At 44.7% G+C, this 16,857-nt stretch overlaps 1 protein-coding gene across 2 annotated transcripts; it reads right to left on the bottom strand.

The window, feature by feature from the left end:
• Positions 1-475: 475 nt before the first annotated feature.
• On the bottom strand, positions 476-16,275 carry IL20RB (interleukin 20 receptor subunit beta). Of its 2 annotated transcripts, none has more exons than XM_042037824.1 (7): positions 15,988-16,275; positions 11,385-11,511; positions 10,482-10,672; positions 7,492-7,616; positions 4,599-4,749; positions 4,159-4,304; positions 476-3,620 (listed from the first exon to the last, which is right to left on the bottom strand). In XM_042037824.1, exons 2-7 carry the CDS (start codon positions 11,456-11,458, stop codon positions 3,495-3,497), a joined length of 813 nt encoding a protein of 270 aa, XP_041893758.1. In that variant the 5' UTR covers positions 11,459-11,511; positions 15,988-16,275; the 3' UTR covers positions 476-3,494. The 2 variants fall into 2 exon arrangements, with proteins under 2 accessions (XP_041893758.1, XP_041893757.1); XM_042037823.1 differs by having other exon boundaries at positions 16,037-16,274.
• Positions 16,276-16,857: the final 582 nt, after the last annotated feature.

Genomic DNA, 16,857 nt, shown 5'->3' with positions numbered 1-16,857 from the left:
CAACTGATTTGCAGTCAAAGTAGAGCGTTTGGTTACTTCTAGATTTTGTAAGAAAAGAGACAAAACATGAAGTAATGATGCAGGAAACACTTAAAAGGGCAATTTATCAAGCTAAAGATCTCAGTTTGATTGGAGAGGGAAATGCTGGACTGTATAAAAATTGCAAAAAGGAATGTACTTCTAATGAAATAGACTCCAGAGGAAAAATTAACCTATATTCCAGCCTGTTAGTGTCATGGAACAGATAATTGAATTCTTTGCTTTCTTGTCAATGCAGCAGTATGTAACTCTGCTCAAATGTTCAGGTAAGGTTTTTATGCTGGTCAACAGTTTTTATGCTGGTTTTCATAACTTTTTCTTTGAAAACTGGTCTAATTACTATTTCTTCTGTTTTAACAAAGTCTTCATGAAAAAATTGGGGTTTTGGAGTCACATCCCACATGTGACGTGGAACAAAACCAAACTCACTCAAAAGGCAATTCAGGTTTGTGCTTTATTTCCATGCAACATTTTTTGAGAAAAGTAGAAAAGTTTATTTTGAAAGAAATGGAGCCACTTAGTACCTCATGAAGGGAAAGGAGCAGAGCAAAGCTCACCCGCACAGATCCTTCGCTGTGGGGACTGCTCTGGGCCTTCTTTGCAAGGTGGTGTCGTGGTGGTGGGAGCAAAATCAAAGGCAGTGGCTGCCCTGCCAAAATTATCTCTTGGATGGCAGAGAAATGGATTAAGGAGTCCCTGATGGCAGCTGTCTACGCCAGTGTCACCCTGCTCCTGTGTACATGGCGGGCAGGAGAGTTGGTTGCTCTTGTTCTCTGCCTTGATTTTCAGGCTTAGCAAAATGCAGTACATACTTCAAAATAAGAGAGCTAACATGGATTTTCAATCACCATCCCAAATTTGGCTTCAAACTGCCATAAACTGGAATATCCTGATGTAAACTGAGAACAGTCTGCTAAGGTGGCACTGGTACTTGCACAATTCCCTCCCATGTCCCCATTGTAAGGACTTTTTCTTGGGTGTTTCTTTTGTTTAATGTTGTCTGTGCAGTTTTCTACAACAGTTTAACTGCTTTATTGGCAATGAGGAAGGACATAAAATCTGTTATTGCAAGTGAGAAAGAAACATATGCTCTATGCTTAATGTGCAGCTGGAAAGTATGCATTAAAATATTTTTTTAAAGCCCTTCATATTCAATGGCCTTTTATTTCCTTTCTTTTCTATATATACCCCTGAACAATTGCTGGTACTGCCATAGCTGGTTAGAGGATGGTGCTAATAATTCCAGGATTGTGGGTTTGATCCCCAAATGGGCCATTCACCTAAGAGTTGGACTTGTTGGTCCTTTTGGTTCCCTTCCAGCTCAGAATATTCTGATTCTGTGATTCTGAGAGTGCAGCAGTGTCAGGGGGAAGAGATAGGAGGAGTTGCTGAGGCTTCTTGGACCTACGGCATGGACAAGCAAGAGGATGATTTCCTGCATGGGGACACCCCTGGGGGGTGTCTAGAAATGAAGTCACTGAACTCATCTGAATCAATGGGGTATAAAAGAAGGGTAAGAGTGAGGCACAGGAGCTGCCTCAACCAGCCTCACTACCAAGGCCTCTGTGATGTGGAGCTGCTCTTGAAAATTCAAGCACTGGGCAAAGCTGTGTAAGGGGGTGTTTGACAAAGAGCCCCATAGCCTGGCAGGAGCTGAAGTTCTGTGCTGTCTGTCCTCCCCAAACTCATGGCAGTTCACTGGCTGCTGCCAGAATCACTCACTGGTTGCCTCCCACTGCTGCTCCAGCTTGGTTTAGGGAGGATGAGATGGGCTGGGCACTTGGCATATCAGCCCATGAAGATGCCCTTTTCCTCTTTGCTTCCAAATAATCTCTGGGCCCAGCATCCCATGGGTGCTTGTAACCAGGCATTTCGCAATTATCAACAAACTGGTAATGAACAGTGATTCTTCAATGCCCAGACCTGCATAGATTTTCTCACCTTGTAATTTGCCCAGTATTCAAAAAAATCAATCTTACAATTCAACACCAAAGCACTGCACTCCAGTATTGTCCAGACAGAAGCTAATGAGACAGGAATAAACCGGGCAAGTGGGCTGCAACACGAAAATGAGGTGCTGGCCAGGACCCAGGGAGCTCATTGCCTCGACAGGACACAGGTACTGAGAATCGAGTCACTTCTGCTTTTCCACGGTGCTTTGTTGCCACCTGATGGCCTCACATAAGGTTGCAAGAATGAAACTGGAAAAGGTACATTCTTTGAGATGTCTTACATTTCATTAAAACCACTGAGAGCTTTTGAAAAAAAAAAGCTTCCCAGATCAATGTCTTTTCATGCCCTGCTGACACAAATCTCTGCTTAACAGGTGAAAAATTACTTTTTTCCAATGTGACAGCTATAATTGCATTGTACACAACACCTGTAATTTATTTGTATTTAGAAGGAATTTCTCTTGTCTTTTGCAATTTCCTTCCTTAACAGGACAGGTACCTGGAGGATAATGATGTTGTCAGGCCCGGAACGGTCACTAAATGGTAATGCTGTGATGCTTGATCCATACAGCCTGATATTCCTCTGTTTGCCCAGATAAGCACTGCATTTGCCCCTCACTCTGGTCCTCCTGACCAGAGCAACATATCTGCCTCATGTGAAATAATCACTGTCCTGCTTCAGGCGTGGTGTTGAACCACCGGGATGCCCAGCAGGCACCCTGGACCGTCCTGACCACGATTCACACCTTTTTTTCTCTTTTCCCATTTCATTTGCTATTTCTGGAGCCTACCTTTCTCTGTCTTTTCCCAATCTTTCTCCACTCCAGTCCTCTCTCATTTAAATAATTCACCCCTAATTTTTTTCTCCCTGACAGTCCTGGTTTTTCCTTCATGTCTAAGCAGCTTTTGCATTTTTGACACCCTGACTAGGTGATATTGGAGCAATTCATTGTCAGTGATGCTGCTGGTCTTGCAAAGCTCTGCTCCCCAGGAGGTTCCCAGTGCTCCCTCCAACCACCTTGGAAATCTGACTGTTTCCCACATCACTCCTTCCAAAGCACTGGTGAAAGCCAGGCATCCCTCATGGTCTTGTCTGCAAGTTTTGGTGGCAGCAGCATTGTGACCTGTCACATGCACAGGTTAGGGTGCTACATCCACTCACTTGCCAACACCCTTTTCACTTCAGGGTTTGCATTTTCCCCCCTGGTCATTCCAGCTGGTTTAGCCATGTAAAAAGCTCAGAGGTAAAAGCACTGAGGCTGAAATGATTTGGAACTAAGGGACTGGGCTCTCCATGTGTTGCTCTGGTGACATCCTGGTGGCAGAAGGATGAGCTCTGCCTTGGGAGCACCGATGTGGCTAAGAAAGGGAGTGTGGGTCACCTCATGTCTGCTCCTGGGGATATGAAGGGGAAGGACAGGAAATGGCAGCTGTCACCTTTACTTGCTTTTGATGTAGATGGATGAAGATGCTGCAAAGGGGCTGTTTGTTTTCTGGGGTGCTCTAAAGTGTTTTTTGAATCCACAGCTGGAGAACTTCTTCTGAGGGCATCACAACCACCATCAGGTCACATTTCTCAGCTTCTTCACTGCCATGCAGGATCAGCTGGGTGGGGGGCTCTGATTCTTTCTGGAAAACAGATGCACTCACTCAAACACACTCAGGCTAATGAGTTAATCTACTTGTCCTTTTTCCCAAAAAGCCTTCTTCTCACCCTTCCTACCATAGCTGCCCAGAGAGCCCACAGCCACAGAAGCTGCTAACCTGCATTCTTACTTGAACTGGACATTTAAACATATTCCTGAGGAGCTTTTGATTGATTTATCTTTAGCAAGTTGCTGAGAAGCTCAGGGATGGTGGCAGGGGACGTGGAGCGGTGTTGACAGTGGCACAGCTGTTTGGTTCAGGGAGCAGCTGCTCAGGCAGGGTCAGTCCCTGCCTCCCAAGCCATTTCCCCAGAAGCACCAGGAGCATCTTCCCTGTTCAGGGCTCTGGGCCAAAGGCAGTGACAGCTGTGCAGCCAGTTCAGGGCTGCTTGATCCCTGCAGCTCAGCTCCTCACGTGGAAATGGGCAAGGCTTCCTGGGAATCTGCTTTTTCTGCCTGCCCCATGCTCCTGTGAATACCCAGCACACTAAAACCCAACAAAGCACAGTAAAAAAAGTTACCAGTGTGTCTGGCAGGACAGCAACGGGGCAGCAGGAATATTGAAAGATTTTGCTTATTTTCCAGGTAAGGAAAGGCAGGGTTAAAGCTGCCACAGCAAAGCCAGCAGAGGAGGTGAGGGCAGTAACCAGCCACACGGATGTGTCACCTGGAAACGAGAGAAGCAGCAAAACTTCTCAGAGAGACTGTAGGGAGCAAGCACTCACTGCAGCCAGCCTGAACCTGTGTGGCTGCTCTTCCACCCACCCTGGTGAGATCCCTCCCTGGCAAACTCCAGTGCCAGCGGCGGGGGGGTGGCACTGCTGAGTCTTCCTGTTTTATCTCTCCCAAGGAAAAAAAGGGCAGCACATCTGCAAACAAGGCAGGAGACTGGGGTGGAAACAAAGGGAAGGGCTTTGGGCATGACTACAGCAGGGGAGCAGGAGGGAAGGCTGGCTCTTACGCTGAGCCCTCACACAGTGTGTCGGGCTGAAGCTGCTGCTCCTGTTGATGGCCTCGACGTGGGTCTGAGCTTTCACACAATACTCAGCTCCCGCCTCCATGGTGTCCAGGTGAACCATGGAGTTCACCTCTTTCATCACCTTCTGCTGCACCTGCCACAGGCCCAGAAGAGAAAGCATCAGGGCACAGGGCAAGGATCTGCCATCAAAGAGCAGCTCTACCACTGATGCCTTAGAGAGCCTATAAATGAACCAACACACACTCTTGAGATAATATTAGTATAGGAGGTGATATAAAGGTTGATTTTATTGAAGGCCTCCAGGGGCAGATATGGAAAATGTCCACAAAAGCCCACCCCCCAAGGGTGAATACAGATTTATAAGTTTAGTAAATTAGCATAATTGACAAAAAGCACCAATTAGGAGCACAGGTAGTGATGCAATTTCCCCCCAGTTCAAGCCCCTTCTAAATCCTCTCCCCTCAGATGGAACTGAACTTTGTTGATGACAATGTGTCTGGAAGAGCTGTTTTTCAGCCTTGGTTCCCAGGGAGAACCAAGATAGGATAGGGACTTTGGAATATGTTTTGCCTTTCTGTGTATCAGGGCAGGGAGAAATACTGGGAAAACTAGCTGCAAATACAATAATAGGCTACAGAGCTCCAAATAGATGTGTAACGAACACAGAGGGTAGAAAAAAGAAAAACGCAGAAAATCATCTAACATCACCATGATGCTTGGCCAGCGAGAAAAGAAGGGAGCAGCAGGAGGTGTCAGTGGGGCCTGTGTGAGTAGAACAAAAGAGGGACAAAAGCAGCAAACAAGAAAGCACAGTGGAGTGCAGAATGAGCCCACACCCACCTGGAAGGGCAGGAGGGGATGGAAGGAAGAAGCTGTAAGCCAGAGTCATAATGACGATGCTGGGCCACAACACTAGACCAGAACCTGCTGCCTTGGTGGGAGGGGAATGTCTGAGGCCTCAACTGATCTGAGTTTTTTCTGGGTGTGGTGGGTGCCAAAATCATGCCTGTGCCAGAACCATACTGTGATGGGGTGTGAGAGCTGTGTCAGAGAGGGGATGGACTGGGCTGGTGAGGGGTGAGTGAACTGTAACACACTCCAGCAAAGCTTAAGCAGCATATGATCAGCAGGACATTATTTTTTTTGCCATAAGTAGGTCTGCATTCACTGCTAGCAAAATGAAGTTGCTATTTCCAGTCTCCCCAGCCTTGAGAGGATGGGTAACAGCTACCCAACTGCTCCTCTTGCTGTGCTGCAGATGCAAAGCCTGCTCTCACAGAAGGCCTGATCAGCCTCCAGCTCCACACACATAAAAAACTCCAACAAGCCAGGAGGGCACTCCTGGCAGTGCAAGTCCTTCCCACCACCAAAATAGCCTTCTCCACAGAAACATGATATGGAGGGCCATTAGCTTGAAAAGACTTCAAGGCCAAAATCAGGTCTATGACTACCTGGGATGACCTCTTGCAAAAGCATCAAATGAGACATGCCAAATGTAACCATAATTTAAAAAAAATGATAAGAGTCCCAGCATAGGACTCATATTGACCAGCAAGAATAATGTTTGCAAGAGGCCAGTTGGTAGAAAGTATTCTGAAGTTTGGAATTATTGTTTGGGTGATTAAGATCACATACTGAAGAAGAGCTGATATAAAACACCATCAGATACAAACCTATTGATTGTTTTTAAGGTGTCAGAAAGCCCATGGGCAAGGTTGATCTCATTTACTTGGATTTCACAGGGAACAGTCCCGCTCCTGATGCCTTCTTGTAGACTAAAGACTTTTGTATGAATAAATTGCTAATTGAGAGTGGCAGGAAGTCATGGTGGGGACTCACGTTTTAGTAGAGGTGATCAGGAAGAAAAATGAAAACTGATACATGCTAGTGGTACTAAAAACCTGCTTCACAAGAGTGAAGGTGACAGACAGCTGTGAAGAGCAGCAGGAGGATCTTGTAATAAAGCAACAAAAGCAATTCAACACAGATAAATGTGGAATTATGCTCGTGAGAATTTTTCTCCTACATTTTCACAGCATCCTCCATCAGCAACAGGAACTTGGGGTTCAGGTTTCATGGGACAGTCAGCTCTGTGGTAGTCACATTAACAATTGCTGGAGAGACAAGGGAGTGGGAAGACTTGTTTTGTTTTATGGTGCTAATACAAACTGTTCCTGCACCTTGGACTGTGCAGGTTTCTCCCTTGCCACCCTGGTAAAGACAAAAATAGCTGTGAGGGCTTCCACAGGGAACAGCTAAGGAGCCTGGGAGTCTTTGGCCTGGAAAAAGATGTAGAATATAAAACTAATAGAGTGGTAGGGGAAGTGAATGGGGAATAATTGTTCTCTCTATCCCCAAATCAAGTTTTGGGGACAACAGCACAACAGTTATGTTGCAGAATTCCTCATTGCAGGAAGTCGTACAAGCTAGAAGTTTACATAGACTGAAAGCCAGAACAGATAAATAAATGGAACAAAAATCCATCAAGGACTACTAATGTTGCAATTTCTGGCTCAGAAAATGGAGAAAACTTGTCAGCACCTCAGTGTGACACCTTAATCACAGTCTGAGTAAACCAGGTGAGGTTCAGAGAGAGAAGTCAGCACAAACACCTTTGGTTCCTGACTTCTGGTTTCTATCTATAGTTGAGGCATGTGAGAGGATTCCTTTTCCCAGAGAAGGAGATGTGGAAAGAACAGACAAGCTTCTCCATGAGGAAACCACAGCAACCCACTGGTGTGTGCAAACCCACTCCAGGCAGGACCTTCAGCCCCACAGCAGGAGCTGGGACTGGCAAACAACCTCTGGGCAATGTCTGTGTGCATTCCCTCTGGGCACTCTCTGTTATAGCCTAAAACCTGAGGGTCAAACTCACCCTGCTCTCGTGGCCCTTCTTCCAGTAGAGCACCCGGAACTGGAAGGCCGGTCCCATGTCTGCCAGCTCCACCAGTAAATGGTACCCATCTGCCAGGACCCTCAGCAGAGGTGGGGTCAGGGAAGCTGCCAACACAGAGACCCCCATTATCACACCAGAGACAGCCCTTAAATCCCCCCGTTTTCCCAGACAGGAGAGGAAGAGAAGCTGCCATCACCAGTGGAATAACAATCTGAAAGAACAGCTGGCTGCTTCAGTGGGGCAGAAACTTCTGTCTGCTCTTCTTCCCTGCGTGTCTAAATACAGCAGCAGGCTCTCACCAGGAGAAGGACCATAAATGGCATTGCAAACAGGAGTTTGGCAATAGCTGAGCTGCACAGAACTTGAAAGGCTTTGAATTGTCTCCAGTGGAGGAGCTGTCTGACCTGAGGGTCCCACGTGAACAGCTGCAGCAGAAGCAGCTGGGCCAAAGAAGCTGGGACAGCAGAGCAGGTCAGCTCTTGTGCTCCTGGGCATGAGCTCAGCACTGACACACAGAACAGGAGCTGAGAAGCCACTGCTTTTCATGAGAATCTTGGCAGTTATTCAAAGGTGGAGGAAAAAACATTATGAGCCTCAGGATAATTCACATGAATCCTGACTTTCTTTCAGTATCGGCATGGTTTTAGGTAGACTTGGGCTGATGATCTGCTGTGACTTCAGGTTCTGCAAATGTATGCAAGTAAATCTTTAGGTGATTTTCTTCCTGCTTGCTTTGATATTCAAAGCTTGATTTTGTCTGGCATTCTGCTGGGAGGAATATCAGTGAAATAATGAGAATCAATCAAGCATAGATGGACCTGTGCACTGTACATTTATGAACTGGGAAGTTCAAGGTGGTACAGAGATCATATTTGCACTATTTATTGGTGCCATTATTCACAATTATCTATGCCATTTTTTACCCCTCTGCTGTAGCGGAAACCAGTTTCAGCCTCTTTGCTTTCAAGAAAGGAAGGAGAGTGATGCATAGTGCCATATAGAAGAAATGTTCTTAATAGAATTTGCTCTTATTTCCAGTGAATTGCCACTAACACTGAGCAATATGAAAACATAAAATCCAAGCATGTACATGATGAGTGTGCCACAAATGGGAGGCCTGGAAATCTACTTTGTACTTTTAAATGAAATGATGAAAAAAAACCAGGTAAAAATCTCCTTAGCACCATGTCTTAAATTTTTAAAAAACTGATATCATTTGGAAGCTAAAGGCAAATATTGTGCTAATGCATTAACAAAAGCACATTGCAAAATGCAACTGCTAAACAAACAGGAGCATTTCTATTTAGCTCTGTGCTGGCCCACTGGATACCAGCTAACTATTTGAATGTTGATAAATGAAGAAGGAAGACTGACTAAACTCTTGGCTTTAGGAAGATCTTTTCAAAGAGTTTTCCATAGAGTTACCATAGAGTTACCATACTTGATTATCAAAGTTATCAAAGTTGATTATACTTGATTATCAGAGTTATCAAAGAGTTACCATACTTGATGTGCTTCTATGCTGTGGCTTTGACACTGGGGCTGTGCAGTCTGGAAGTGCTGGGGGCTGTGTGTCTGTGAGTCCCTTTCAGAACCTGTGGGCTGTGTTTGAACCCCTTGTCTCCTCTCAGACTCAGTGCCAGGTTTCCTGAGAGGTGTGAGAGCAGGGACAAGGCAAAGTGAACTGCAAAAATGTGTAAGGACAAGAACTTAAGAGTGACTTTTCTTTCTCTTTTAAACATCTGTCATATTCACATTGAATCCCAATGCAAGCTCTGTCCTCTGAACTGACACATCTTAGTCAGAAGACTGTTTTGGGGTCCCTAAAACACAGGAAAGCTGCCAAATACTTCACTGAACCATGAGAAAGCTGCTGCTTTTGTTCGTGTTGGTCTCAGGGGTGTCCTTCCCCGTCTCTGCCTGACTGTGCTGTCTGTGCCTCTATCTGGGCCTCCATAGCTGCTGGAAAAGGGAAGGATTTTTCGTCTAAAGCACTATCTAGACTATACTTCCACTCAAAGAGACACATTCACCAACTTAGGTGGCACTTCTGATGGTGCTTTGACTAAGACCTCTGCGTGAGTGAGGACTGCTCCCCCATGAAGTAGTGAATAACTTCCAAAGATGGAGGAATTTTTAATATTGGGTCCGTTCTGGTTTAGGACAGACAATTTCTTGCCTGCCTAAAGCTGATGAATGCTGCCCATCCCAGACTGAGAGCTACCGTCTAACAGTGACCTCAGCAGAGATTTCTCACCACAGTTTTTGTTGCTGGAAGCAGTTGACTACATGGCAGAGAACAGAGGAAATGATTCCAGAGAAATCCTAGAAAGAATAGGCTCATTTTAGGCTGCAACATGATCCTTGGGTTGAGCTGGGCCTCAGGCCTTGCAGGACTTGGAAGGACATGGAGAAAATGTCCTGCCTTGCTAGGATGAAATGAATGCTCTGGTTTCCATTTTTCTCTCCTCTTCTGGGGTTTCTTCATACATCTGACACCATGGAACAGGGGAAGCATGCCCAGAAGGGAGTGGGATTTCCAGGACAGCATAAAGCAGATAGAGCGTGACGGGGCTGTTTTCTAGAGTAAAAGCTCCCTTAGGATCAGGTTCTGGACTCCTTAGAAGTGACTACATGGCTTGGATTAAAAATGACAACAGGCCTAGTTGATCAGAAATCTTTAAATTTAAGGGTAAGAACAACTGACCTGAAAAAAGAAATTCCTGCAGTCATCTTGCCAGTCTTGGAAACCCTTGAAACTCAAGCCAAGATGAATTTGGCTCTGCCTTGGGACGAAGCCATGTCCAAGAACATTGTCTAAGAAGGGAAACCCTCCAACCCAATTTGAGGAGCTGAGAAGCAGAGTGTGCTCTGTGCATGCACTGGACACAAACAGGCACCTGAAGAACACTTCAACACCTAACTCTGAGAATTTAACACGAAAGATGTAATTTAAGAGCAGGACGCACTCGTGACGCGGTTGAAGAAGCCTTTCATGGTGCCCCACCGTGACCTTGTGGCACCAAGCTCTGCCCTGACCCGCAGCCTGTAGGCCACGGTGGCTGAGATGTCCTCTGTGATGTTGCACACTGTGGCTGTGGTGAGGGAGCATTCCGAGATGGGGATCCAGCTCCCGTTGGCGTATTCCCGTTCGTATTCCCTGAGGAGAAGAGGAAGAAGACAGGCAGCAGTCTGACAGGAGATGTACCTGTGGCATGAGCTAAGGCTGCTTGCGGGCTCTTTCCAGGTAAAACCTGTACTGGGATACACTGGGGCGGGAACACCACAGGTGTTTGAAACCAGTATGGGTGTGTTTTGGATCTTATCTGCAGAAAATCACCCTGAGCCGAGTTCATGAGCCAAATGCAGCACAATATTGTGGGAGGTGGGGACAGCTAATGCTGTGTTGATGCATCAAGTCCTGCCCACTCCTCTGACTTCATCGTCCCCGGTATACCAGAATTCCAAAGCCATTTTGTAACAAAAGTCAGAGCTCAAGATGTGTCAGAAACCTCCTGTGGTGTGTGTCAAATGTTTAAAAGGTTTACACAAAGTAAATCTCGGTGTTTTCTCCTTCCTCTCCTAAATAAAATGGTGCAAATCTTCTTAACTTTTGAATTCTTGGATAGAGGCAGATTTCTTATATGGAACTGATGCACATCTTGGATTACTCAGGTATCTATTAACCTGAAAACTGTCCCAGAATTGGAGCAAAAAGAATTTTCCCTCCACTTGTGGTTAACAGTACTAAAGCATCAAACTTCTCTTAGGCTTGTGAACTGAACATGCACAGGCCATCCAAAAATTTAGAACTTAAAGTTGAGATAAACAATGTTCAAAGAGCAAAAAGAATAAAAAAATCCAGAAGTTACCCCTGAAACTCAACTGAGTATCTCACAGTTGCTCCCTGGACGATCACAGGACTCCAAGTTAAGAAGTGTTTCATGTTGGTTGAAAGAATGGAGATACTCTGAGGTGCTGGCAACAACACATCTCCTCCTAAAATTCCCAGCAAAAAAAAGGAAAAAAATGAATGTACTAGGAAAAAAAAAAAAAAAGCTTAGAAGAACAGAGCAAAACGGTGTTTTGCATCAGAAATACACACTCTTCACTTCCCTACAGTCACTTCTGTATTTGAAAGTATTTTGCAGAGAAGAAGAAAGGATGGAGCAGCTTGGCTGAAAGTGTCCCTTTGCCTTATTTCAGAGTTTTTCACTGTATCACTAAAACAGTGAGGAAAAGGTCAAGCCCTCCAGTTGGATTTGATGAAGCCGAGCACCAGACGTTCTGTTGCACTCTAGAAACTGTTCCAAGGAGGCCGTGGTTCCAAATGTGCTGTTTCTTTCCAGGCTGGGTTCACTGCTGTGGGAGATCCCAGCTCTGGTACAGCTCCCTTCACGTTGCAGGATTCTGACAATGTGAGGGCTTGTATGCTGTGATCAAAGCTTATTAACAGACTAAACTTATTCCATGCTCTGTAACTGAAATTACCACTTTCCTCTGAGATCTCCAAAACACGACTATGGAGCCATGGTTGATTTTACCCTGGGGTATCTTGCTGTAAAATCCTTGGCAATGTTTGGAGCACAGGAGGCAGGATTCCCCATGGACACACTCTGCACTACGCTGTGGGAACACTCATCTTCTGCTACTTTCCAGTCCCAAGAGAATCCCATTCTCTCTGCTCAGCAGGGAATGGCTCCCAAAGAACCACTGGGAGGGAGGAATGGATGGAGTGGTTCCTACCAGCTCACTGGTGAACACTCTTCCCAAAACAAGGTAACTGTGCTATCACAGTGTGTTACCTAAAGATTATTTTTTCATTAAATTTATTTCACTTAACCAGGTTTATCATCCAATAGTCTTTGCCACTAAAAAGGGTGTTTTCTTCTGAGCCATGTTTTCAAAGTTAACCAGTAATTCAGTTGTCCTACCCAGGATCAAAACCAGGTTGACAAGTCCACGAGCATCTGTCTAATTTCCTGCATCACATCTTCATAAAATCACTAATGATGTGGGGAACTGTTATGCCAACTCTGATTCTTTGGTGTAAGTCATAGAGGTCTGTTGGCACAATGCTCAGCTGTTATTTGAAATAAAATTCAGGTTTCTCTGGCATGAGAAATTTTCTTCCTTGTCCTTTAGGCAACAGAAGAGCCATTCTCTGCCATATCAGCATTCTATCAGTTCTGGCAGGCTGAGGCTCCATACACACAAAGCGCTGTAATCAAGGCACTTTTAGTCTTTAAAAAATAAAAAAGCAAAGTCTTTAGTGACGTTCACACTGCAGCATAACCACCCATCTGGTCTCTTGTGCTCTCCATGCTTCTCAACATTCAGATTTCTTGCTACTTTTCCTTTTGGGACTTGGCACACCTGAGTGTGTGAATTCCATACCTGATTTCGTTTACACGAACAAACACTGGTTTTCCACGTGACTCACAGACACAGTGAAGTTCCAGGTCTGAACAGGGGTGAACTGCACTTAATGTTTTCCTATTTTTTTAAGTCTTGACTTTAGGACGTTTTTGATATAAATTTTTTGGCATTCCATAGGACTAAACTCTGTATTATTAAACTGTCTAGAGACCTATTTTAAAAGCAGAGAGTTCTGAATTGGACTATCAGTTTTTTAATGGCCCAAGGGTTGTTTCCTATCTGGTTAGAGCACTCTTCATTTCCTGGCTATGCTTGGCTTAGTGCACTGTTTTCTTGTCAAAACCAGTGAGTCTTCTACTGGCACGGTGACTGTCACCTCACTTCAGCTGAACCACCAAAGTTCATACAGAAATTAGGATTCTTTCCTGCTTTTATTAGGAAAACTCCTTACCCAGTGACAATATAAGTGCCTCTACAGAAGCAGTTCACTGATTTAAGTCTCTGTTTGGCATTAAAGTTATCATTTGGAGGAGAGGTTCGTGCTTTTCCAGAGTACTTTTGATCTAGACATAATCCTGTGTCATAGCCAAGCAAATGATATTCATGGTTTCTCCCACCCATCTGTTGCATCAGCCCACAAAACAACTGTAACAAATGCAAGTTTAACAATTCCAGGTTACATAAACAGCGCTGAGAATAAACAGTGCAGTGTGTTGTTTGAATGCTGAAATAATCCATTGACTCTGGTTTGTTCATTTTGAAGGAGAAGTGAACAACAATCATCCAAAGTGCAGGACCCAACTGGACAGAGAGCACAGGCAGGACCCGGAGGGCTGATAGCCCAGGGCTGCCACATTTCCATCTGATTTGGATTCACCAGCAGCCTCACAGGACAAGCCAAACTACACTCACTCGAGCCAGGGTATTGACTCTCACCCTAATGTCTCCAGTCATGCCAGAGAAGTGACATTTTCTCTGTAAATAGCATTTTTGTCTCCTACCCTATCAGCAGTATATTCAATTTCATTTGTTACACAAAGAATACATTTCCATTTAGAATGGTGATGAGCCTTTTAATTTAGTATTTTTATTCTCTTTGTGTTAGAGAATTACAATTAAAAAAAAAAATCATGGTCAAGTCCAGTACATTTGTCTGTCTTACTTTTCAGTTTAAAATACCTTAAATAAACCCTGATAAAATTCCATTCCTCTGGGATAGATTTTGATCTCCTTCTTGCTCTGTGAATATAGAACAATATAGTATTTCCTCATTACTTGCTGTTACTTCATCACTACTATCATCACTACTTACTGCTAAGTGTATATGAACACTGTAAAAATATTAATACAGTTACCTCTTTATTCATAATATCATCTCCTTTCAGGGATTCAGCAAACACAAGAAGAAACAGCAACCTCAGAACTGGTGCTGCACAGTGTTCAGGAGTGCCTTACCTCATCTGTGCTTTTCCTGGCATGTGCCTTAAAATTTTATATGTAAGAGTGAGAAATCTTTCCTGTTGCACTAATAAGCATTGGCTTTTTAGTCATTGTATTGTTTAGTCTTCTTTTGCTAATGTGGAGGCCAAAAATGCCACCAGCTTTTTATATCTTGGAGCATGGGCTGACTCTCCACTTGAGGAAATTTCAGTGAAGGGGAATCTGACAAGGGAATTCTGAATTCTAAATACTTTTAACAAGAAAATAATGCCTATCACATCCTGAGAAGATAAAGGAATTTCTTTATAAGGTAAATGTTGAAAATGAAAGCCATGCATCTCTAAGCCCTAGAAATAACAATTTAGAAGGGGATAATAAATTATGCTAAAATCTCTTTGACTAGAATTCCAACCTGCAGGCTCTGGGGACATCCCCTCCTTCATCTGGTGATTACACAAACTCACAGCAAAAGGCAAGATCCCAGTACATCCCCCTGGGCTTTTTTTGTCCTCAGCACCCAGGAATCAAAGCCCAGACTCTTGGGCTAGACAGGAGCACACTGTCTGCTCTGCACAGCCACAGGGGGAGCTTAGGGCATAAACATTCAACCAAATAAAAGTTCTTTGCTCAGAAAGGAGATTGGGACATGAATTTTTTGTATTTCAGGTCAAGGCCAAGAGAGTGACAGACACAGTGTAAGTTATGCCACCTTTCCCTCCTACTCTCGGTCACGGTGTGAGAGAGGCTGGCAGTCACTGCCCACACAGGCAGCTGTGCTCCTGCCTGGAAACAGCACTCAGGTAGCCAGGCCTTCAACAGAAATATAGTAAAAGCAAGCCCAAATTTCTTCAAAGAATAGTTGCCCAGCTCTGTCCTCTTTTAAAACACATTTGCCATAATCTTCCCTATTGCACAGAGTTAACTTTCCAAGCAGAAACCACTTGATGCTGTCACTGGGTTCTGTCCTTAGCATCTGAGAATGATAAATAGAGAGGCAGCTGTAAAATGATTTTTTCTGAGGCAGAGGAAAAAAAATGGAGCATGAGACAAGCAGAATGTTGTCACAACCTAAAATGGCACATTTAAAAAGCCTGCACTAGGGAAAAACCAAGCACACTGGCAAGACATGTTTGCTTTTTAGAGGACTGACATTGCAAACTGGAATGCAGCCAGGAGATTTGAGACCAAGCTCCTCTGAGATGTGTCTGGAGTGTAGCATTTACTTGTAGAAGCAGATTACCAATTGCACAGCCTCCTTCCAGAGTAAAGGAGACCCTCAGTGAAGCTATTTGAGCTATTAATTAGCACTTTATATCCTTCCTCTCTGACCCTGCATCCACTCCACAGGCAGAGCATCCCTGTGTTCAGAGTGATCATCATTGAAAGAGGACTTGAGAGTTCAGCTTCCCACAGAACAGCAAAAGAGCAGAGATAAATACAGTATTAATAAATTCCTTCAAACTGAAATTTCCCTTTGGAGTTCAGAAATGACCTGCAGAACAGAGAATTTACAGAACCATTTGCTTTTAAATTTGCTTATTTTGATACTCATTTTAGAAAAAGAATTAAAATTCAAGATCACTTGACCTCATACTCATTTGGCTTAAGTGCTGCAGAGGCATCTTTAACAAAAGGACGAAAGACTTTGTTACTCACAACATTTCTGTCTTCTGGCTCAACTCAGTGAAGATGTTCAGTCATTTACCTGAGAGCTTTGGTGCACTCAGAGCGCAGAGGAAGAGGCAGATGAGCTTTGGTGGCATTTTGCTCAGGCTTTTCCCACATTCACATCCTGTTACACATCTCAAGTCTCCAGGTTCCCAGCCAGGGAACCTCATCCGAGCCAGCCATGGTGGGCAGCGAGCAGAGACCCCAGGGGAGTGTGGAAACTCCTCTCTGCCTGCCTGCAGAGTGCCAAAGGTGCACAAACATCGTTTGTGAGGGTGTAGCTGCAGGGAGTGCCCAGGTAATCTGCTGCCAGCAGTTCTTTACAGGTCTGTGCAGCTCTCTGCTGGATGGGGTAACTCTGTCTCACTCTCTGAGCGATTACATGGCTCAAAAAGAGGCCTTGTAAGGAGGAAAGAGGATATGCTGGGTTTTTCCATATAGCTGTAAATGCTCACTCCTCTGCTCAGCCCTAATCTAGATAAATCCTGATGCTTCCAAGCACCAGGAAAGTTTCCTCATATTCCTATGGAATGTCTTATGTCTCTGCACAAAGGACTGGGACTTCTGGACGGATGGAAGGGACCTGTGAGCTCCAATTTATGTCCAACACTATTCCTCTGGTGGCTGTGTTGGCTGTGTGCTGAGCAGGAAATTGTGTCTCCAGGTCTGATTTGGTGCAGGCACACGTATCCTGTGTTTTTTTCCATCTTGCAGAGTGCATTGCTTTCCACCTCACTTGGAGGGAAGGCAGGATTTTCATCTGGATGCAGTTCTGAGATCTGAGAACCCAAACCACCCACAGGCTCCAGGGTTGCAGCAGCAGCAGCTCCCTTTGTGCTTCAGGCTGGTTCCTTCAGA

This window comes from Corvus kubaryi, unplaced genomic scaffold (assembly GCF_017639235.1).
Source record: "Corvus kubaryi isolate FWS band 111438036 unplaced genomic scaffold, C.kubaryi_AGA036_p1.0 37387, whole genome shotgun sequence".
NCBI lineage: Eukaryota > Metazoa > Chordata > Aves > Passeriformes > Corvidae > Corvus > Corvus kubaryi.
The sequence above is the reverse complement of the archived record's forward strand: the minus strand, read 5'-3'. Positions and strand labels throughout refer to the sequence as shown.

Excerpts from the sequence above, each read along its gene's own strand:
- IL20RB (XM_042037823.1), bottom strand. The coding sequence starts at position 16,169 with ATGAGGTTCCCTGGCTGGGAACCTGGAGACTTGAGATGTGTAACAGGA. Across the intron at positions 7,617-10,481 it reads CTTCTTCAACCGCGTCACGA|CTTCCCTGACCCCACCTCTG; the intron begins GTGCGTCCTGCT and ends CTGTGTTGGCAG. Across the intron at positions 4,750-7,491 it reads AGAAGGGCCACGAGAGCAGG|GTGCAGCAGAAGGTGATGAA; the intron begins GTGAGTTTGACC and ends GGCCTGTGGCAG.